Source organism: Haliaeetus leucocephalus, unplaced genomic scaffold (assembly GCF_000737465.1).
Source record: "Haliaeetus leucocephalus isolate CR32 unplaced genomic scaffold, Haliaeetus_leucocephalus-4.0 Scaffold162, whole genome shotgun sequence".
NCBI classification, from domain to species: domain Eukaryota; kingdom Metazoa; phylum Chordata; class Aves; order Accipitriformes; family Accipitridae; genus Haliaeetus; species Haliaeetus leucocephalus.
In genome coordinates this window covers 2,616,592-2,640,523 of record NW_010972598.1, presented here as the reverse complement: position 1 = coordinate 2,640,523, position 23,932 = coordinate 2,616,592, and the positions used below count along the sequence as shown (strand labels likewise).

Sequence of the window (23,932 nt, the reverse complement as noted above, 5' to 3'; positions counted from 1 at the left end):
GTTTTCTGGAACTGGTTTTTGCCCTCCTATTTGTTATTTCTTAGGGGACTATTTGGCATTTATGTCTCATGATTTCAAACAATATTAGGGGTGTAATTTGAAAAAAGCAGTTCTAGATATTTGGTATTAATTGCTTTCTAGCTGAAAAAAAGTTGTTGCTGGGTTTTAAAGGGCCAGCCACAGTTGATCTTATCTGATTTGGGGATTTTGATTCCAACTGTGCACAGCTGTGGCCAACAGGCTGGCAATCCACCAGCTGCATTCAACCTTTCTTGCTCTTAATTACTCAGTTCCCCAGTTCTCCTCCCTTGTCAGTTCTGTTCTGGTCACCACATTTAATTCCCATTTCTTACTCCTGTATTCACCTTCAGTTCAGTAATTTTTGGCCAGTCTCCACTACTGTTTCAGCCCAGCATTTTGCAATTTCTCTCATCACTGTTTAAGGCCTTTTTCCTCCTTCTTTGGAAGGACAGTTTTTAATTGCACCTTATGGAAGAATGGGTGAGTATTTTGCTGTTGTCAGGTAGGTGCCAGGGAGGCTCCTGTCCCTCCCACAGGCCATTTTCCTTCCCAGACTGGTCTGGGAGCACAAAACCATCTCAAGGGTGCAGCAGTATTAGCAAACACTTCTTTTCCTGTAGGCTTGCGAGCTGTTTTATGCACAAGGATGCATGAAGAAAGAGACTGATGAACACCAACTCTCAGATGGAAGTTCCCAGCTCCAAGTGGTTATTTTAATGAGTATTACAATTAATAACCCCTAATGGAGGGTGTTTTCAGCTTCCTGGGCAGAGCCAGGAGGCACTGATTGATGGCTCTTCCCCAGGAGACAAGAAATATGGTCCCTTCAGATTGAGTTTCTCTCTCAGTCCTTTTTTCCTCAGCAGACTTGTGGCCTCACTGAAATTCCTAATGGGTATATCATTGTGTAACCAAAGTCACACCTCAGCTGTTTGGTGGTTGTACAAACACATCTTAATCTGAGTTAATTCTTGGAAGTAGATCTTCATATAAATTTGGAGACAAACATTTAGCCTTTCTCTGTGGGGAATTAAAAGGAAGTTTGTGCCTACTTGGAGTTTCCAGTCCCAGTATTATATCACTGACAGATGACAGTGATCAGGTGAAGTATCAAAAGGTTGCAGACAAACCCTTTAAAAGTCAACTGGTTGTAGGATAGATTTAGTTTGGGCCAAATTCACTCATGTGTAACAGTGGAGTTGCATCACTTGAGACTAAACTCAAATGAAACCTCAATACAGCTCCCTGACTACTTTGAAATCCTTATTAGTAATGCATATTTTTATTTTACAGACATTGTGTTAAATCCTCTGCAAATACAGGGAAAGACAGCCTTTCAATAGAGACTTCATATTTATTGAAAGGAAAGAACTAGAATAAGTACAAAACAGGTTCAGGAATACAAATGCTCCACATCTTTCTATTGGCCAGTTGGTGTTGCAAAGTGATTTGGAAAACCCCCCATATTTCTTAGGGGGGTGGAATACCTGATGGATTCCTAATGGATGATTGGAATACCTAATGGATGATTTTGAAACATTAGTTATTTGAAGGGAGTGAGTCTTCAAAGCAGACGCTGGTGTCTAATTAGTTAACTCCTAAGGCAAAGCAGCAATATACCAGCTGATGCAATTGGTGGCAGCAGGATTTTGGAAATAAATATCTCTATTTGGCACTGAGAAGTGAAACAGAGCTCAAATTTTTTGTGGATTGCCTGGTCTCAAGTTCATGCTTCAGAGCTCGCATTTCTGTGGTAAAGGAAAATTAACTCTCAGAGTTTAAGATCTGGGGTTCTATGTGGCTATTTATTAAAATTCATCTGGCCTCCCTAGACTGTGAATATTTTAAGTTGACCTAGATGGAGCTCTTGATAAAATCAAGCTCTCATGGGGCATTTCCAGTGTTTTCTGATAAAATCTTAGTAGAATTGCACTAACAAAAACTGAGACACTAAAGCAGTGATTATCATCCTAGCTGGAAACCAGAAACACAGTGGGACGTGAAAAGAAAGAACAAACAAAAAACCCAAACCTCCAGAAACCCTAACTGAGCAAAACCTGGGGAACAGCCATTCGTGGTGATCTGTAATGCATTTTTGTCCTGGATTCATTCAGACTACCTCTTCAGAAATGCTGCAGACGGGGCTACGGCTGCACCAGGCTGCTGAGAGCGCGAGCGGAGAAGCGAGCGCTGCCTGCAGAAGGCAGCTCAGCTCCCTTCTGCCCACAGCTGCTCTGTGCAGGAGCCCTGTCGTTTAGCAGCAACAACTCAGGTAGGTATCTGATGGTAAATGAGATGACTCGAGCGTTAATGTATTCAAATATATTCTCCAATTGTGTCTATGAGTGTCCCACTTTGTGTGTGTGCGTGTGTGGGAGGGTGTGCATTTTTAGGTTTGGTAGTCCCTTTGAAACAAGATTCCTGTTTCTCAATATCCAACCAAAGTCGGGATGACAGATGGTACTAGAGTTGGCTGTCCTGAGCCTATCCTGTGCATTGCTGAAAAGGCTTGTTTGTCCTATGCACCCTACGATGCCCTGGAGGTATCAGCATTTTGTCTTTTGACTTAGTTCCCATCATCGCTTTTCTAGTCAGAGATTCTGCCTACTGTCCTTACGTCACCTCTATCAGTCAAAAGTGCCATTTCCCAGGCCAAGCAGAGATTTCTGGTTCCAGCTCAGCTTAGCTTCAGAAGCTCCATATCTGCTGTCTTGTGGGCAACATCTACATGGTGTCATAAACCTGTCAGTGGGTCTCTGTGTGAGTAACCTCAGCAGCAGACATACAACAGCACACCTGAATAGAGCCCTTGAATTAAAATGACAGCCTCCCGCGTTCCTACCCAAGGTTTGCTCTACAGACAGTACACACAGCACTCCCAAACCACTGCCTTTTCAGCTTAAAATGTTGCATTGTATCACAGGCGACAGCAAGGAGAAAGAAACACTGTCCTTCCTATTTAGCAAGTACACACTTCTGTTCTCAGCCATCTTTGTTCATGTCCATTCCTAAGGAAACGCAGTTCAGTCGATCTGGTCTTGGGTAGCGACTGAATCGCTGTGCAGGCTGCACTGTTACAGAATGGGTCTAGTTTAAAGACAGGTTTGCTTATATGATGATGAGCAAGCTGGAAAGGTCTCTGTGCAGCTAGCTTGATAAAAAGAAAATTAAAGTGAATGATTATCAATAAAGTGTGTTTGATCAGGTGTCACTGAGAGAAAGAAAATGCCATTTCATGTCACTTTTTAGAAAGCACAAGGTGTGTAACTTTTGGGGATGATTTTGCTCTTGACTAATCTTCAGATTCAATATTGAAATCTCAAACTTCCCAAAGGAAAGAGATTCTGCATCTTTTAATGAAAGATAAAACAACAATATAAACATACACAAATTTACAGAGAAAGGATCAACTTTAATACATCTGGAGTAAAAGGTGTTCTTTTTTAAATATGGTATAAAAATAAATGCAAGAAACATTAACAGAGAATATACAGACAACAGACAAAGACACAGGCTTTCTTTCTCAATGTGAATACATCAGTGAAATGAAACCTTCTGTGCTAATTTATTGTGCAATAAATGTGATGCCATATGTATATTTATTAATATATGCATTTTTTACATTTCTTCCAGTTTTTGATTGACGTATTTTTTTAATAAACTGTGCCTAGCAGAAGCTTTTTTTTCACTGTACTTGAGCTTGCAGAAAATAAAAAGACATAGATCCAGCTTGATATGAAGGAGGAAGTGAGCAGACAGTTTTCGAAATGGAGGCATCGAAAGGCTAGAGAGTCCCTCGGAGTCTGTAATGCCTTAGTATACACAAAAGAAAACAAGTCAGGTCCTTGCTCATGCAACATCTTGTTCTACTGTCCTCTGAGTCAGGCAATCAGTGAGCTACAAAGTATGTATAATGATTTGAGTCTGCTTCCATGCTACAAGGTGATCCTTTTAGTAGGACTGCACTAGACTGGTTAACCTCTTTGATGTGAGCGATTTCCCCTGAGGAAAAGATAAAAACAAAAAACAAAAAACAGAAAACAGAGGCATGATCACTGCAAACCTGTTCATCAGCAACCACTTAGTGTTGCCACATCACTGTCAAATAACTAGGGGCACCAACTGGAGTCTGTCAAATCTTAAACCACAAGAAGCCCTTACACGTCAACATCTGCACTGCCAGTCAGCCAGATTGTTTCACAGAATAAGCCAGCAAATTTAAAGGCCATTTTTTTAATGAGATTGGGTTTGGCTGATGAGAAACTAATGCTGAGGTTTTTGCTGTCAGTCATACCCAGAGCTTGAAGAAGGCTACTACAAGCGAGAGTGCCTTGGGCTACAAAGATGAATGTGCAAACTGCGGTAGCTCTGTCACGGAAGACAAAATGCTGCTTTAAAGTTAAGGTAAGAAAGTAAGAGGCAGATTGCATATAGGCAGGAAAGCAGCTTTTTCATGAACGCAGCTATCGGTCTGCTGAGACCGTATTTACTATTTATAAGCAACATTGGTCAGGTATATTACATGTGACTGCATAAGACTGCTTTGAAGGTGTTTGGATTTCCACATTGTTATTTTCCTCATCATTCCTTCTGTTGCAAGGATGCGGTTTCAGGTTTTTAGCAAGTTCTTTTAATAAGGTATAATGACTGTCCCACAAGGGTTAGGTGTACAGCGTGAAAAGGATGGTGTAGGGTATGTCACCATGGTATATTTCAGGCAGCTTTGAGCTTTATCTGAGCCAGACAAAAGCCATGAAAGCACATAAAAGGAATCAGCTCTCCTAAGGCCACATAAAAGGAGTTAGCTCTCCCAGGGCCATCCTACCGTGCCTCTGTTCTGACAGAGGCAGAGCTGGCACAGCAAGCTTACAACACTCCTCAAAATACCACAGGCGTACCCTGATAATGTAACACAAATAGGTCATAAAACATTAAATAGAAAGTGGCTCTGTCTAACTCTCCAGTTAGATATTGAATACTTACATTTATTGTATTGTTCATTTTAAGTGCGCAACTCAGAAAAATCTGTTTGGTTTCAAGGAGACTACAGTAAGAAATACTGTAACTGTGGAGAGGTGGCACATTTTCTGCAGTAAATGGTAAATGAACTTATTCTGCCATATCAATGAGTTGTTAAGTCATCTGCTGTACTATAACTCAGTGGAATTACACAATTTAATAGCTATTGCCATTATCAATTAAATTTATGCTCACAGGGATCTGCAAGTTAGTTTCAAGCATTTACTCAAGTGCAATATATCGGAGTGGGTCTTCACAAAAGGAAGAATAACTATTTTATTCTTTGTGCTCTGAAATACAGGTTGAACAAATTAGGATTAATATTTCCTCTACAATCTAATTGTGAAGGGAACTCATGATCTGCAATGTTGGGTTAGACTGCTCATCCATCAGGTTCACCATATAGCCTGACAGTATTAATTCTCGCTTCTTTGAAAAACGTAAAGTGTCCTTCCTGGCACGCTCTCTTCCCCATGTCTGGCTTTAACTCTGTCGCTTTCTACCTACATTAAATTCACAGCTTCTTGACACTTGTTAAGCCTTAAATTATGTTTTTCTCTAATGTAACAGGTAAGCTGTTATAGTAAGCCATCTGTTCTTTTTAAATAGTCAGAAAAATCTCAACAGCTGTGTGGCACTGGAATACAATTTAAAACACCGTGTCCAAAATGAAGTGTTTTGTTAGGCAATTCATGATGGTCAGCCTTAGACATAATCTGAGAAAATATTGAGCATACTCTTGTCTTTGCCTTTCATTAAGTTATTACTGCTTCATTTTACAGGTCTACAAGCCTGGCTACTTTCTGTAAATATGTATGTGTTCCCTTTAGTACTGAACTGCATAAACCAGTTAATTAAAACAATTAAACTAGGAGTTCTCTATTGTTATTAAAACATTTTTTTCCATACAGCACCAGAAAGCTGTGCAGGCTCTTGTTGTGGGGTAAAATCTGCGAAATAATTTTTTATTCTTATCTGCAACAATTGATTATTTAGGAGTTGTAAATTCCCTGGAATTTTTAGATGAACCATAACCAAATTCTAGCATCTCAGGAATGAATTGTGGTATCACATAAACTAGGACATTTTGACCTAAAAGTAGGCCAAAACCTAGCTATTAGTTAGTTGATTTGACTTGTATAATCTTATTCTACATATTATTTGAATTTTCCCCTGATAGACACGGTGAGCTGCCATGACAATTTTTTTCTGTATTCTGCATCGCTTACTCCCTGGATATTGCTGGTCTTTGGATACTTTTTCTCTTAAGCCCTACAGTGATCAGGATGTCTTTGGATGGTTGTCTCCTCCACCTCCCCTCCCTGCCTCAGAGAATATTACACTCCTTATAGATATGACGTCTCCATCTGAACAACAACATATGCGCTTTTTCCAGGTATTAGTGGTTCTAATTTATCTTATAGTTGGAAAAGTGACAGCTTAGAAGATACACCCTCTTTAAGAGATCTTCCTCCATGTTTATTCTGAAACATACTTTGAAGGTGTTTGGATTTCCACATTGTTATTTTCCTCATCATTCCTTCTGTTGCATTGGGAAAATAAGCTTTTAATACACAGAATCCACAGCAGCCCCAAATACAGAATTATCTCACCTTCTTATTCAGATCTGCAGGGATTTGTTATTTTCCAGTTTACAGAACATTTCTTTCAATCTCTGTTCCAGAGCATACTTTTAGTTTAGCTCTATATGGTTGGGTTTCATAATTATGACTTCTAGGAGATTTCCAGATTTATTCAGTTTACAGACTGATGTAAGGATCATCCCTTGTGGGTCACGATTTAAAAGCTGAGCCTAGCTATTTCTTTCAGATACAATGTTAATAGCATTTCCATAAGCCAAATTTTGGTTTGGTAAACTACATCTAACAGGCCAGTTTTGAGAGGTGTAGCATATGAGTCATCACACATTGGAAAATATTTCCCATGCTAATGAGATTAAAGAACAGTTGGAAAAAAAGTCAGAAGAAGTAGCAGATGTTTGACTGAAGAATGAAAAGATCCTTAAGATTTTCAATATATTCTTGCCATCACTATTTAGTAGTATATGGCCAAATTCTAAATAGGATCAGGATTTTTGGCTGTATCGGTGCACTTTGGACATATGAATTGAAACTATTTAACAATTTTACTAATAATACACCAGCCAAAATGAAACCCTGTGGACATACAGTGACAAGGGAGTCAGAGTATGAGGAGGTAGCACAGCAGCTGGAGTGACCAAGTGCATCTAAGAATAGGAAATCAATTGGCCTCAGTGCTCAGTCCCTACCTTAGTGTATTAACTGTTTAACAGAGAGTTGTCCTTCCAACTGTACTTCTAGAGAATTTAGGGGCAAAATTACAAAACCATGTCCAGATATATGAGCAGCTAAATACAAACGTGCTGACTGACCTATTTATGCAGCATGACACTAACACCTCAGATAATCTGGCAAACAAGTCAGCAACAACCTCAGTACCTAAGTGGCTTATAAGAAATCAGTATGAAATTTATATAGGGGCTGGATCTGAAATGTACGCTAGAGGAAGATCAAGTCTTTCCTTTTAGAAGTTTAATTCTGTTCCTTTCTGCTGAGCAACTCAGTGCTCCTTTTTCATGTTTCGTTATTGCCAGCGCAGATGCTACACCCCAGGACCAATACAGCTAGGACTAGAAATGAGAATTCCACGCATCTCACCGGGTGTAACAAATGGTGTGAACCCCACTGTGAGCAAAATGAGATGCAGAGTGAGAATCTACCTTCCTTGCTTTCACCGTTCCCCATCTGCTCGTGTGCGACACACCTGCAGCATGCCAGCAGCTCAGCCGGCATCGGCGGGGAAAGTTCCCAAGTGATATCGCAGTGCACCACACACGGCGCCGGTATGCAAACAGCCCCTGACAGAAGCACATCTGGAGAGGCACAGGAGCAGAAACAGTAAGTCCCTTTCTGAGATTAGGCAGCCCTTGCTCGTCTAGCACAGGGGAATCGCTTTTGCACCACTCAGGGGGTCAGGATTCTGCTTCCATTTCCATAGCAGCATGGGGTGCTGCTCTCAGCCACCCGTGAAGCTGTATTTCTCTTTCAGACATGTGAGGAAGAGGAGGAGGTTAGCATTTACTGAACTGGGGGCACAAGCTGTCAGCACAGCTGCAGCATCCAGTGGTTGCATGTGCAGGAAAATCATTCTGTCTATCACGGGGATTTGCAGTCCTCTCTTCATTTCTCATTAGGGCTGTACCGTTTTCTGGAGAGGTCCACAGACAGGAGGCAGCGGCTAAGTGACTGCGTTCCTATTTTGGCTCATTCCAAATTGGGTGACACTCCCGATTTCTTTTTCCTTTTGCTCTAATCTTTACATTTACTGATGAGTTGCTCTCATTTGTGATTAACCTACACACTCTTGCCAGATGGGGTAGTTTGGACTTGATTAACCACCTGAAGTGTGGGGTAACACATAAGATTTTCCAAGGCACCAATGCATTAGACAAATATTTTTAGTATGGTTGTCCTAGGCCTGACCCCTCAGGTTTCTATACCTCTCTGCAGTTCTCATTCCTGCAAATAGTTTAAGACTCAGGTAAATGTTTGTCAGCTGGGCAATGGCAGACACTGGCCTAATACCTGAATGGTATGTGCTGGGTCCTCACTTAGGTGAACCTGGCTGTGCAAGTGCTCAGCTCTCCTTTTCCAGCACAGAGCACGGCAGCTTAGCTCCAGTCGCTGCAGAACAGGACAAGGAGTCCAGTCCTCACTGGCGTGCCCTACAGATGCTCTTTTTGATTTTCCTCATTAGCCTGGGCATCATTCCTAAAAACCCCTGAAACTAGGTATTTGGCCTAATTATTAGTCCAAACTAAAAATTTCAATTATTTAATCAGTTCTTTTTAGACAAACATCAATAAGCCATCTCCTTCCTGAAACAGAAAAAGCCTTAATTTCTACAAATACTTATTATCTTTATTATTGTTCTGTATTTGTCAAATAAGAAGCTTTGTGATTTTTTTTTCTGACTAGCTATTTTTTGGTTTAAATTTTAGGAATAGCCTGCAAGTAAATTCAAAAGTCTAATTAGGATTTCTTCCATGACTGTAAGTTGAACATGAGATCCCACAGCTGATACTGCATTGAAGCTCATTCACGATGCTATGCTTGAGAAAAATATAGCCCTTGGCAGGATTTCAGAGCTAGATGGTCTGGCACAGTAGGGCCTTGTGCACATAAATTTTACCTGTTCATATAGAAAAAATTCTTGATTAACAGATGAAATTAAAATATTAGCTGCTTTGTTTCTCAATAAAGGGACAGATTTTAACATGACAAGAGATTACACTGGTTTAAGCATCTGAAAAGTCTATCCCTGCTGATAAGAACTGAGGAAGCTATTTTTATGAGTTTTAATTTCCATCTCTAGACCATAATTTGCTAGGTCATGTTAAGTGACATTGGACTGAGCCTGTGTGAAAATGTGCTGTGTTCAATGGCCTTCACATTTCACATCTCATGCATGAAATGGTCTAATGTTACTGGTTTGAAGGGGGAAAATATCAAAGGACAGAGGTCAGCAAGTTCTTCCAGCTAAGTGGGAGAAGACAGCTGGACAGGGTATGGGTTTTAAATACAGATATAATGGTTTCAAACTCAGAGTTATTAAATAGAGTCTTGTTTATGAGACTATGAGTGAAGGGAATTATCATCTGATGGCTCTCTAGTTTAATATAGGAACTGAGTTTGGTCTGCTTCGTACTGGCTATTTTTCCATACAACATGACAAACTTGCAACAAGCACATTTTTTTGCTTTCTCTATAATTGAACAGTAATGGATGAAAGTCTAACACTGATGGTGGTGTCTGAAGCCATGACACCAACACGTGATGATGGAGTGTCTCCCCCCAGGCAGCTCCGAGGAGGGAGACTGCACCTTCTTGCCCTGCTAATGTGGTTCCTGGTGGGACAAGAAATTTGGCATTGGGTGGAAATGAAATTAGCCCATTCCCCTCTAAATGAGATCCTTTTGTTTAAGGCCTCCAGACTGGTGATTGCAGCTAAGCAGCTAGTGCTCACAAAGGTGTCCTGCTCAGACTACTAGTCTGCCACTGTCACAAATCCTGCATGCACATGAGAAATCAAAGACAAAAGTTTTCCTTAAAGGACCTCTTTGTTCCCATCAATATTATCAGTGCATATTCACCTGTTTTTTTTCTCTGTAATGTAGATGTTAGTACTTGAAGTAGAGGAGGTTTCCTGATTTTTTAATTTTTTAAATATGGATATTTCCCCCCCGCCATGTAAATCCCTCAAAAGAATTTCAGTTTTTAAATGCCACAGAAACAACTGATTTCCCTCTCTCTACTACTGTAGCAAGCAATGAGATTATCCTGCTCCCTGACTTACGCCTTTAGCTTCCCTACTCACTTCCTTGGGGAGCTGCAAGGGACTAGACCTTAATTATTCCCAAAGAGAAACGTGAGAGGCTGAGCTGGCCAGGGGGGAGCACAGAGCACACTGTCACTGCTCCCCGGGGCTCTGAGCCAGAGCTGTGACACTGTGGTTGGGTGTTACTCCAAGGCAATGCACTTATCCAGTGGCATCATTCCAGCAGCGCTGAAGTGTTTGTGCTTGATATTTTCACTCAATACCCATGCGTGTGAATAGGTGAGGCAAACCAAGAAGAGCTGTGCTTACTACTCAGAGGCAAACTATAAAGCGTTCGGTAATAAATATTCCATTTAGCAAATGCCAGTTTGCTATTACTTTATCTATATTGTACGTGAATGCAGACCTGTTTCTAACACTATTCATATTGTCTGTAGTGGACTGCCAAAGGCATTAGCAACTTTGCGCTATAAAATCTCCAGAGCAAGCTAAATTGCCAATGTTTTTAAACTGAGCATTTAGGGCTTTCATAAAGCGCACCAACTTACTGAAAGTCTTCTGGAAAGAAAACTCTCCAGTGTCAAAGAAATACAGAGTTGAGCCCAGGAGGTTTTTGTGTATATAGCTCCACTTTTATTTTTTCCCCATCAGACTAGAATAACAATTCATTATATTAGGTTATTTCCACTTAATTCAAGGAATAATACAGAGGGATTGCCCTTACACAGTTTCTAAACTTTCTAGTTTAACAAATGCTTTCTGTAGCAAGTATAACCCACTTTCAATCAACACTGATCAGGAGCCTCTTACAGTCTCCGTCTTAACAAATCAGGTTATGAATTACAAGGTCATCCTCTCAGGTTCAGTCCCTAAACACAATCAAGATTACTGGTTTTTTTTAAACACTTCAAATGGAAAAAAAATGAGGTCTAATTTAGTTCAATACAAACCCACTTTGATATGTGAGGAAAAAAATAGTGAAAATTAGTCTAAATTTTCTAAATCATCAGAGGAGAAAAGAAACTGTAATTTTCATCTTCCTGAATCACTCAGAGATGAAAGCATTCATCCAGGTTGTAGAAGACCTGTTTCTCACCTATTTTCTGTATTAATCAGGAGAACAGATCTATACCACAGTCCCTCACTTCACAGTTGAACAAGTTAATCAGTACACCGTAGGACATTCTGAGAAACATTTCCCTCATCCCTGCTAGTTGGAACCACTGTACCAAGGTAGATAATTACATTTTATAAACTCATCATAATGGAAAACAAGAACAGAAGAACAAGGATGCCTGGTGGCAAGGGGTCCTGGGGCAGTGGGTGGTGTGAATTCAGTCGTCTTGGAGAAAAGGTTTGCACTTGAGTATCCTGACATTCTGGATTAATTTCGAGCCTCAGAGCTGCTGATCTAATAGAGATATAGATCTAGCAGTGACATGTTTTACTTTCATACCTGACCCGACTTGACAGACTCCACCCGGATTCACAGGTAGTAGTTTGAGAAAAAGCAAAACCACAGTTATTTTATAGCTTTCTCCGTGAAAAAAGAATCGCCCTCTCCTACTGAAGAAGTACTAACGCTTCACATCCAGAAATCCTCGTTCCCATTTCTAGCTCACAGCTGGTTTATTGGGCCTGCCTTGCATCTCTGGCATCCTGCTATTCTGGTACTATGAAAATCGGGCACGCCTGCAGGGCATAATGCTCCAGTGTTTGCGCACAGAACTGCCGGTTTATCGGTAACGCTGCTCTGAGAGGGATTATTGGAGAATCATCTTAGTGCCTCCTAGGCTGTCTTCGCTTTTTCCCTTTTTGTGGTCTACTCTCCTCACATCTGTCTGCAGCTTGCTATTTCTCTCCCTATAGCCACTGATTTACATACTCTTTACCATAACCTGTTCCTGAGCTGTGGGCTGGTTAAGCTCCCCTGAATAAGCGTAGTTATTGCAGCTTGCCAGGCACTGTGACTGGGAAAAACCTGGCTCTCAGAGGTCCCAGATGCGCTACCTACCCTCTACACTCTCTTTTAGTAACATAGGCTCTTTTATTCATATGGAACTTCCTATGGAATTGTCATGTAATTATCATGTATAATGTTACCATGTACAATGTTGTTTTATAGATCAACCTGCTTAGACAACACACAAATCACACTGCAACATGCTATGGCAACACCACCATGCAAAATATAGGGGTTTTTGTTTCAAACATTGGGATAGTTTCCTTTGTGGCTGTTTATTTACTTTTTAGTGTCCTTTACTACTTTGTCCCATTGAATCCAAATTTCTTCCTGATTACAGTGGATTCAAAGCATATTACAGGACGCCTTTACCTATAAGAAAGTAGTTAAAGAATTACAGTTTTGTTTTAACATGTGAGATATTCCCACAGCCTCACAAAACTTTGTTCTTTCACTGTGTTTGTTTCTTCTTTTGATTACTAGAAAGTATATGTTTATATTTTAAATACTTGAGGAAATACTCTTGAGCCTCATTATACTGGAGGCAGTTTCTGAGAACTGCTTCTCCTTCCCTAGAAACTAAAAAACAAAAACCATGATCTTTGCTGAAAGCTCTCATATTTTTCATTTCAACGCACACAGCTCCACTAACCAGGTCACAGAAAAAGCCACAGACGCACACACACACACACAGCAGCGTCACCTGCACAATTCAACAGACAATGCAGACAAACTTGAGTATAATCCAAGATCTTTCTACCTCTTTTCATAACAGGTTAGTGCTCGCCCTCAGTGTTGGTGTACAGTTTTTATGGCATGGGAAAATAGGGATGTTTCTGCCCTACAAAAATAAATGCGTTGAATGCTTTAGTTCGAACTTTCACAATGTTAAAAAAAAATCCAAAGAAACTGGATAAGTAAAAAGAATCCCACATATCAGGAAATCAGTGGATGTTTTGGCACGTGGCAAGAGAATGCCCACAGCAAATTTACCAGCTTTCATTTTTTTACCTTCATGAAATAGCTTTCGAAAATTATGTATTTAAAAAAATCACTTCTTGTAGCCATTATCAAAATGAAACCCAAATCAAACCCTTGCGCATCATCAGCATGAATTCTTTGGTCCTGAAGAAGCTGTGCTAGACATTAAGGAAGATAGGGAAATTATTATTGTTTATTTTTCCTTGTGCCCAATTGAAAAAAAAAAGGGACAAACTCTTTTTTGATAGAATAAAAAGGAGATAGGAAGGAAATCCAATATACTCAAATTGTGTTAGACTTAGTATTTTGGGAGGCACCAGAAAAAGGAACAACATCAAGCAGGTTTTCAAAGATTCTTTACTACAATTAAAAAAAAAAAAAAAAGAAAAAAACAAAAAAGAGTGAATAATTTCATGCTTCCTAATGCAAAAAGCATGGCTCCCAAAGGTCCATTCCTCCATGTGTGACTATTGAGGTCAGTGGGAAAGGGATTAGGGAGGAGGGGTTGTAATGAAAGCACATTATAAAGCTGTCATTCCTAGGAAAATTCACAAACTGTGATGAATACACTTTTAACTGTCAGGTTAGAGAAGCAAAAAGGGAAAGTAGGGATCAGTGAGGGGGAGGGGAGAAGGATGTCCCATCAGGTTTACTAGTCTTCCGAGGCAACAAACTTACCACATTGCGTGTGAATTTCTCAAAAGATGTTCGACGATCCAGAGTGTTTTCCAACTTAAATTTAAAATAAATAAAAAAAGAAACAAAAAGGAGGGGAAAAAGAAAAGCAAGAAAAAAATGGAGTAGAAAAGAAGGATCGATGAAACAATGGACTGCAAAACAAAGTTTGTATAAATCAGGAAGCAAACACAAGTATGAAGCTGTAATGGGACTCTGCAAAACAGGGGATGGGCAAAGCAGATATAGTATTCAACAAAAATAATTTTTCATGGGGATCAAACTGGTTTGATTTAAAAGAAAAACTGAAAATAAAAAGAAATAATGAAGTGCACATCTTGTGTTAATGAACTGACATTCACAAACTTAAGGACTTCACACGGACAGTTGTAGCTTTCTGGTATTTTCAACATCTCTCTATATTGGATCTTCAGAAATCAATGTTTGAACAAAAAACAAAATCACACAGTACTTTCATATAATTTTAGGTTGACATTATAAACAATAGAATGCTATGGTGTTAATAACTACCTTGTTCTGGTAACAATCGGGGCCCTGATTTTGCAAGGCACAGGGCTCCCAGCTGATTCTAGGAGATTACTGTTTAGAGCCCACTAATAAAATTATTTATCTTCATAGAAATCTGCATTGCACAAGCTGCTCCACATACTCTGGGCTGTGTCTATTCAGAACTCATTCCATAATCTGGACTTTTCTAAGCAAATATTACATACCAAGATATGAGCCTCTGTTTGCCGAAGTGTGACATGATCAGTCTTTCAAGTCAGATTCCTAGCCTACTCAAAACTATTCATGTAATAATAGGGAAAGAAACAGAATTAGGAAGCCCCTATATTTGTAGTTGAAATTAGAAGTTATTCATATGAATAAGATTGTTTCTAAACACATTCTGTAGCTTTTATAGGTGGAATAAAGAGAACAACAATTATTACATAAGTAAACTTGCAAACATGAAAGACTATTCTTCTGGGATTTTATTTTATTTTTTTAATGTATTTGTAAAGCACTTTGCAATTTAAGGTGCTTCATAACAGAGAAAACAGTACAATGTGGGATGTAAAAATAAAAATAAGTTTTGCTAGATTAACTTATCGAAACATGCCCGCATGCAGGATATATACACATATATGTATATTGAACTCCTGTGTGTATGTGACCCTCCAAACACGCCAAGCTGGTCACCTACCAGATATCCAGTTGCACTGGCACAGGGGAGAGAAGACTGAGTATTGTTGCAAACATAACCACCGCTTTGCACAGTGGCAAGACAAAGGCAAGATGGACCAATACCTTTTTCTTGGCCTGTAGCAGCTCCTGGTAGGCACTGGATCGTATAAAACGAGGATAAGAATCACTTTTCATCAGTTTGTAAATGTGCTCCTGAAAGGGAAAGAAGGAGCTGTTACTCCCATAGAAGAAGATGTATGTAAAATGGGAGGGAATCACATATGTGTTAGTTGTGGAATGTATACCCGCTAGTGCTATTTTGGCTAGGAAGTCTTATGGGGTAGCAGGTTGCGGTTCTGAAGCTAAGGCTGAATTGCTCCCTATTCTTAAAGCAGAAATCCCACCTATTTTTTATATATAAAGAACACAACACACCTTTCTTTAATTTATAGTCCCTATTTCCACTACGGAATTATTTTTCTAAGAATTTACAACTGAGTCCTAGCTTAAAGCCCAGTTTCAAACCTCCCTTACATTTGCCACTTTAGCTAAGTGACTAGATCAGGAGCTGTGGATCCTTCCTCATCAGATTTTCTGAATTAGCTTCTGGAGATGCTTTTCTGGCTTCATAGGCTAGGAAAAGGTGCTAGGTTTCTAATTCAGCACCACAAATAAGTGCTTAAGTTAGGAAGGATATCCCCTGGCTACTCTTGAAAACATCCTTTGACAGATGTTTAGTCTGCTATCCAGCTGACAATATAAAAAGGAAAATACATATGCAAATTGAAAAACAGTTCCAGGCTAATCTAATTTCCGAGATATTTATTCTTCAGAGGCATATGAAAATTTGGAAACCCTTATCCAGAAAACAAATGACACAGGCAGTTTATAGAGCTTTTCTTTTTTGGAGCACTCTCATTTCTGTAAAATATGAAAAACTAAAAATCTATGACACTTTGTAATTCTAGTTCTAGTTCTAGTTAGGAAAGAGATTTGTAGGAAAAGCAATCAGAATAGGAAATACTCTCAAATTTTTTTTTTTAAATCCATTCATTTGTGTTAGCTATTTTTGTTTTATTTTTTTACTCAAACCCTACCTTTCACTATAGGAAACTTGAAGCACAGCAATCAGGAAACAGCAAATAAACTGTAAAGTAAATACTGTTTCTCAGCTTGGTACAGCATATAATTAGTGAATAGAAAAAAAAAACAACAAACCACCTTGCTTGTAAATTATGGCAAGGTAAAATTAAAGCTGACTTTTAATTTTTGTTGTATTAGAAAACTCTAGAAATGATTCTAAGTGCCTTTCATTGTATTTCTTGTACTAAGCAGAGAAATTCTGGTGTATATTCAGAACTTAGGCTGGTTCATTTGGGAAGTTTTTATTCCACTTAATTTCTATGAAAGCAGCCAACGCAGCCAGCAGAGAGCAGAAAGGAATGTGCTCCTGCTGTACATAGCAAAGGTGATGGGCATTAAAATGTCATTCCTGTGCAAAAACCAACCCTGTAAAAGCAAGAATAAATTAGGGTGTATTAGTATTGTTAATGTACACATTAGTCAGGAATTGAGGCTGGATGTTATTTAGCACAATGGGTCTAGTTTTACTTATGTTATGTATCACTCTCATTTGACAAGGAGTTCCATGGTGCTATCTTTCAACTCCAGAAATGCTTTTCAAAACATTTTTAACCACAATTAAATGACCTGCCAACTGTCAGAATGACTTATAAGTGGTCTCTTCCCCAACTGGCAGGCCATAAAGAGCCTGTTGCAGAGGCAGAGCCCTACTCCTGACAAAACCCTGTCCCTTCTGTTGGGGCACTCTGTAAAGGTCCTAAAGCTTCACGTCAGAACGCGGCAGGTACAGCCTGTCCCCTTCTCCCGGAGAGATGGAGGCTCCGAGGTTCAGTACGCTGAACTGGATCAAATAAGCAGAGGTCTGACAGGAAGAAAAGTCCTGCTTGCATAAAGACTGAATACTCCACATCTTTCATAAATGAAGGCAAAAAAAAAAAAAAAAAAGAGAGAGTAGAGAGGTCTGGTGTTGAAATTCTACACCTTTTTTTTTTTTTTAAATTATTAGATACTGGCAAGGAATTTAATTGTCCTTTAATGACTCAACTGCAAAGACTTAGTTTTTTTAAAACCTTTAATCTTGCTAGATTGTTTATTTGTGTAACATGTCTTTGCTATACGCTGCATTCCTAAATCTCCAGGGTGTCAGCAGATGCAAGCAAAAACTGTGTGTTTGGCTTAATGTAGAGTACTTCAAAACAGTGGGTATGATACAGTGTCTAATGAAAACATTATGTTGCATCATAGGTTACTATTCTCATAATAGCAAAATGAAAAGGTGGTAGAATTATTCCCCCTCCTATTCAGGGCAGAGACACTCTCCCGAAATGTAGAAAGCCCCGATTCAATTCCCTTTTCTGCTTTGTGGGACACTTGCAGCAGCATCTCCTGACTCCCAAGATGATGACCTAATAATCAAGCTGCAGGAAATTCTGCAGGGATATGATCTCAACCTCTCCTTTTGACACCATTTCACTTTGCATTAATAATTAAATTTTCATCACTGGGCTGCTGATGAAAAAGGGAGGATGGTACCGGTTCTACTACTTTTACTGTGAATCCAATTCTTTTCTATTGCTTTTCTCAGAAGTCTGCAAAGATTAAATATTAAGTTATAAGTCACACGAAGTGTTGCAATTAATGCAGAAGTACTTGCTTTTATTTCCAAGGAAAACAGAGATTTGTGTTTTACCATTTTTGGTTTTTAACTTTTACTTCCAATCTCAAAAATATTGGTATTTTCACAAATCTAACTCTGGTCAAAAGTATCTTTTGATGATGTTATTCAAACTGTGACTAAATCAGACCCCCAAATGCCAAGTAAGACATTTACAGACTGTTCTTTACTGTTGTATTAGTCATTATTGAAGAGCAGATCTTTAGGATCTTTGCCCAATGTTCTGTAGATAGTAGTTTGATAAGGTATGGAATATACAACATCCATGAAATATCTGCACAAGCTGTTACAAAATGTTATTTCTCACATGGGTCATATTCTTTTCATGATGGGAACCTACAACTCCTATAAATGATAACAACACTTTTGGACATGCATTGAGAGAACAGACATTGAGCCTGTATCAAGGGAAGTCTTTCAGAGACAGATCTTGAGAACTAGAAATCAATGTGTGTGTGGGGGGAACTTTTCTCTTGTTGTAACTGAGTAAGAAAATTAAGAAAACAGGAACATGAAAATATCATTTTCACTGCACTATATGCTTTGCTCTATTTGAAGCCCACTTGAAGACTTTATACCAGGCACAGAAGTCTCATAAAGAGCTTTAGTAATTCATAAGCCTCATGAAAGAATGTTACTCATTTGCATTGCCAAAATGGCACTTTAATTCCCAAATATATCTTATTTTATGTATGTAGATTTCACTAGCCGATATTCTATTTCAAATGTCCCTAAACAGGATTGCAAACTGACCTGAGCATCTTCAAATGTGTATCTTCCAGGGTCCTTTACATTCTGTGTAGTTTTGTCATAACTTTTTGAATCTAGATTGATAGCGCTGGGTGCACCTGGAGCAAGAAATTCTTGCCAGATTTCTTGGACGCGAGCAGGAACTTCACGGATAGGCCTCTTCTTCAGGTCTTCTACTGCTAGCCAGAACCTATGGCACAATATAGCATTTTGACTTCCAATTCATTATAATCATTAACGAAGTGCTCACACTCTTCTTTGCTTTTAAAAAAAAATAAAAATAAGTAACAGAGGGTTTAATCTAAAACATGCTAAAATGAGAAAAACCTGTGATTTCATGTTGGGGTCAGCATTCCGGTATACTGTGTCAGGTAATCAATCCACATTAAGAAGCAATTATTAGAAGCCTCTTCATGAGACAGGTGGGAAATCCTTCATTACTTATGTATGGCTAACTTGCTTAAGGGAAAGTTTCCATTTAATTGGAATTAAACTGAGATTTCATCTCACCTAAACCACAAGGCTTATATCGCTTATAAACCTATTGCTTTTTGACATTCCTTCAAAAGCTAATAAGAACTTATGTTCTTGCTCTCTATGTGAATCTCTCTGAGTCCTGCTAAACTACAAACTGCGTAACTGTAATTTTGTTACTATTACTCCACAACTCATGTATGAACTGGAAAAGCATTTGTTTTACCTGCTGTAATTTAATTTCATTCTTCAGCATTGCATTTCCATGCATATTTTTACTAAAATGCTGAATGAAAGTACCCATTCTGTCTTCTTTTCTGCTGCTGAGCAAACCAGTATCGGGCAGCCACATGCAGTGCATGCCAGTTCATTGTATCCTTCTCACTCCGCCTGGAGCAGGATCACTAAAAAGGTCTTGAGCACTTTGTGATCACAGCTAGCTAGCTATAAGCTTTGATATTCACTTTTCATTTGCTATTATGGTTGCTTTATTGTTATTTCTTCTGTGGGTGTTTAGACTCTCTCACTGCACAGAATAATTCTAAATTCAACTAGGATCCCATGCTTAGACACGGGGCAGACCACTTAGTTCTCCCCCCACCTCCCCCCCAAGAGCTCAGCTACAGCTTGACTTGGTTAAATATGCAATATATACTATCACAACATTTCATTATTGTTTTGACACAGCTGATCCCAGGAAATAGATAAACTGAACCTTGAAGTGAGTTAACTGTGAAATAAGTTGGATTTTACAAGGCTGACAAATAATTTGGGTGCACCTTTAAAATGCACTTCCACCCTGCTTACACTGTGAGATCAAACTGAGCTCTCTTAGCTTAGTTAAACAGGGATGGGCTAGGGGAGACCAACAGTGGAACTGTACTCAGATCCTCCAAGAAAGCAAAACAATACCACCCTCAATCCAAATTCCAATATAGTCATTGCAACAACTCTTAAGAGAGGGTAGTAAAGCATAGCATAGAAAACCTTACAGTATTCCTCCTATAAGACATTCTTCACTTGAGATTATTTACCTTCCAGGAAGCAATTAGTCCTTCATAGTCCTGCTTTGAAACTCCTTTGCAGCACAGATGGAAGGAGCCCAAGCTCATTGCTCACAAGCCATTATGGTCAGCTTCACTCTACTGAGATGACTATTTTAGTATTTCTACACCCTTCAATTTCCATAGTATCTAAGCATAATCTTTCTGTCTATTGATTCCTTAAGATTCTCCAAGAGACAGAGAAGTAATATTGTCCCAGTTTTGCAAATATATTAATAATGTAATAATGTACAGTGGTTTCTCCAAGGTCACAAAGGGAATCTGTGCCAACAGAAGAATATCAGTTTCAAAAATTCTGGGTAGCATCACTTATCTCTATGAACTGCAGTGTGAATTGAACATAGATCTGCACAGCGCCTGAGGACATATCCTGAGAATCTGATGGCAATGCAGTAAGAATAGAGGCCTCATAACTCAAGTTTAAAAACTGCACAGCTCACAAACTCTAATTCGGTTCACTCTGTCAAATTTGGGCAACCTACTTTGGTTTCCTTAAGCTGCTTTTGATATTTGCATTTAAAAGTGTATATCCTGCAGTGCTAGCCCCTTCAAATGCATCTTCTGGGACTGACTGATTACTCATGTGTATCGAAGTCAGGTAAGGAATAGAAAAATGAAAGGGAAGGATGTTCTTTGTAAACACACATTTTCTATCACCCTGCAGACATCCTGAGGATCTAGCTCAAAGCTGTCACATTCTTGTTTGTTCCATTATATCACTGCCAATACTTTTGGAAGTCACCACAAACACGCCTTAGGATGCTATTTTCTTTTGCAAGTAAACTGTTTCCATATAGTAGGTTATACTCAATTAAGGGCAAATAGATGAGAGATAAATTTAACTTCTTTGAGGAAACATTCAGCTCCCAGCAAAGAATAGGCAGGTTGTACAGACACATCCTTACAGGCTGAACACCAGCTTTTTGATAGATTAATTTTATTTTACCCTTCTAACATTAGCATTCAAAACCCTATTGAAAATGTGAGGCTCTAAATATAGAAACCTCAGTAAAAGTGGGAAGAAAATGCTGATCTCTGCGGTGTGTTATGTCTAGGGTGCTTACTTCACAGCCAACACACATTTGAACATTTTAATCTACTTACTGATCTTTCAAGAAAAAATGCCTGCCCTCCTCCTACAGAGAGTTGAAGTCAAATATGCAAAGTTGGGAAATGCCAAAAATAAGGCTGCCACCTCTTGCATTTTAAAAAATAACTTTTCTGAATATCTCACAGCAACCAATAGCACAGAAGAAGTTGAAATGGAGTCTGCAAGACCTCAGCGCAGGACCTCAAATCAGAAGAGCTCCCTGTCCCCTTTCACAGCTGTCTGCCTCACGAGCTGTGACCCGAGCGAGGGAAGACTCCTGCAGCAAAAAGCACGCAGTGTGCAACAGTAAATACGTGCAAGGGCAGGAGAGGGGAGAGGGGGAACGCAACTGCATTTTCTGGGCAATGATATACACCGATTTAGTGCTACTCTGTGGAAGAAACTAGAGTTCAGTCTCTCTGCCCTTGCATGGAACCCTGTATCTCCTGTTGGTGGAGGTTTGTTTTTGCCATGGAGACCGTTTCTGCAAGATGCTCAGTACCGTTTGAACAGAGACCTGAGTAGCTGGGTATAAACCTCACTGCTGTCTTCTGTCCCAGCTGGGTCATACGCCAGACATACAGCTGCGTGAGAGTGTGAAGCATATGACAGTTGTACATCCAGCCACATGACATGGTAAGACACATGTTGCAAGACATCTGGGGATTATGTCCTTCAGCTGGATTACTTTCAAAGTGAGGGTGGCCTTGCCAGATAAATAGCACAGCTGCAACACAGCTTCTGTCCCATTAACTGACCTAAATGTCAGAGGCAGCCATCAGCAGATCCCAGATCAAGCTAATCAGTTGAATTTCGGACATAGGAACACAGAGTGAGAGAAAGGCTGCAGTGATTCTCCACAAAACGTGTGAGGTTTAGGCAGAGTGCGGAGACAGTGAAGTGGGAATTACGTGGGCTTCGCACCCAGTGTATGTGACACAACAGGTCAGGGGACAGACCTTTCAGCATTTTCAGCAAAGCAAAAAAAACCTTAACAAACTCCGTGGAGAAAATCAGCTAACTTTTTTCTAGGGGCAGGAAAGACTACTCTCTGATACCTAGACTCCACCTTCTTGCCAAGTACAACTTCAAGCTTCAAGACATAGTAGTGTTGAAGGTCTTCAAGAACATGACGGAGAAAACCATTAAATCTTGCAACTAGGTGGTTCTCATCTAATCTGCAGAAATAGCAACATTGCTGGGACTTGGAGTTTAAGCTTGAGTCTGAATGAGAAATAAAGCATGGGCAATTTCAACCTGGAGGATTAAATTTTGGTCTAGTTATTAGCACCCCAAACAGGGTCTCATAATCAAGAGTGTGAAGGATAAACATTACCAGTTCCCATACTGTGTGGGAAAGTGTCATTACCAGCACTTCTGTTCAGACTTGTAGGACAGACATCAAGGACAGTTAATCAAACTTCATACTTTGTAACTTCCAGAACTCTCTCCTCCACCATCAGTGAAAACAGAAATGTCTTGCATTTAAGATCATCAAGAGTGGTGATTGCAATAAAGACCAAAAAAGTGAAAGTGAAACAGGCTGGATTAAAAAGAAAACTTAACCTCTTGCACCATTCTCCCTCTACTCTAGTAAAAGCACTGCTATGGAGTTATTAAAAGAATAACCAGAACCACTGAAGTAAGTTAAACATAAAATTAAGCATTATGACTGAAACAGTTTGTAGGCAGCACTGCAAATTTTTAGTAGTGCTTATGTGGGGTTTTATTTATTTTTTCTACAGGATATAATTGAAGCCTCTATCTCCAGTACAGAACATTTCTACAACAACTTAAATGGATGAGTCCAAAATAAACACCTCGCAAAATCTCAGCTTGCAGGGGGATGGTCAGAGAAAACTTATTGAGAGAAAACATCTAAATCTAGCTAACTCCTCAGTCCCTCTCTTTTTTTTCTGGACAGCCAGAACTCAAAGCCCCTTTTCCCTACAGGGGAATAATGCGGATCAAAGGAATGGGCAAGGGGTCCAGCGGCTTTTCCTTCTGTGCATCACAGCAGATGTCCTGTCACCACTCTCTGTGCATTAACTTAGGAGGCTTTTGCAGTCTTAGCACTGCCTTGGAGATCACACCTACTGCAATACTGCATAATGACTTGGACAGCCTTTCAGGTTGGCAGGCCTGAAACTATTTAGATCTTTACAGGCTGCAGTTCCTACAAAACAACCACTTGGGAGCAAATGTACAATCAGCACATGGATATTAACTTTCTAAAGAATTCTGCAGCACTGCAGACAAAGGATATGGAGAGGAATGAGAATTTTCTACAGGGATGAAAGAAATCAGGTGCCACATTGCAGTAAGATTCATTTCACTATCTCACTCTCTTTGAAAAGTCCTTTTTCAGTGGTCTGACAGCCTTGTGAGCAAGCTCAGTAGTACTGGATCACGCTCAAACTTAAGTCTTGTGAATTTTAAACAATGGTCACCATTTTTGTAATAGGCCATGGGAACTTTATCAATCTATTATCCAAATCATATGTTACTTTAGCTATTCGTTCTGTGTAGTGAGCAGCATGCAAAGTGATCCCTCCAAAAAATCCATGCGG

At 39.5% G+C, this 23,932-nt stretch overlaps 1 protein-coding gene across 2 annotated transcripts in view; it reads right to left on the bottom strand.

The window, feature by feature from the left end:
* RGS7 (regulator of G-protein signaling 7) overlaps positions 1-23,932 on the bottom strand; it is a 261,391-nt gene that overhangs the window by 13,801 nt on the left and 223,658 nt on the right. The window contains exons 14-18 of one of the 2 annotated variants that reach the window (XM_010562609.1): positions 18,738-18,924; positions 15,350-15,439; positions 14,042-14,095; positions 13,143-13,223; positions 3,360-4,023 (exon numbers count right to left, since the gene is read on the bottom strand). In XM_010562609.1, coding sequence (XP_010560911.1) covers positions 13,149-13,223; positions 14,042-14,095; positions 15,350-15,439; positions 18,738-18,924 — 406 coding nt within the window. In that variant the 3' untranslated portion in view covers positions 3,360-4,023; positions 13,143-13,148. Of the gene's footprint in view, positions 1-3,359; positions 4,024-13,142; positions 13,224-14,041; positions 14,096-15,349; positions 15,440-18,737; positions 18,925-23,932 lie in introns of those variants that run through there. The other variant, XM_010562608.1, reaches the window with a different exon arrangement.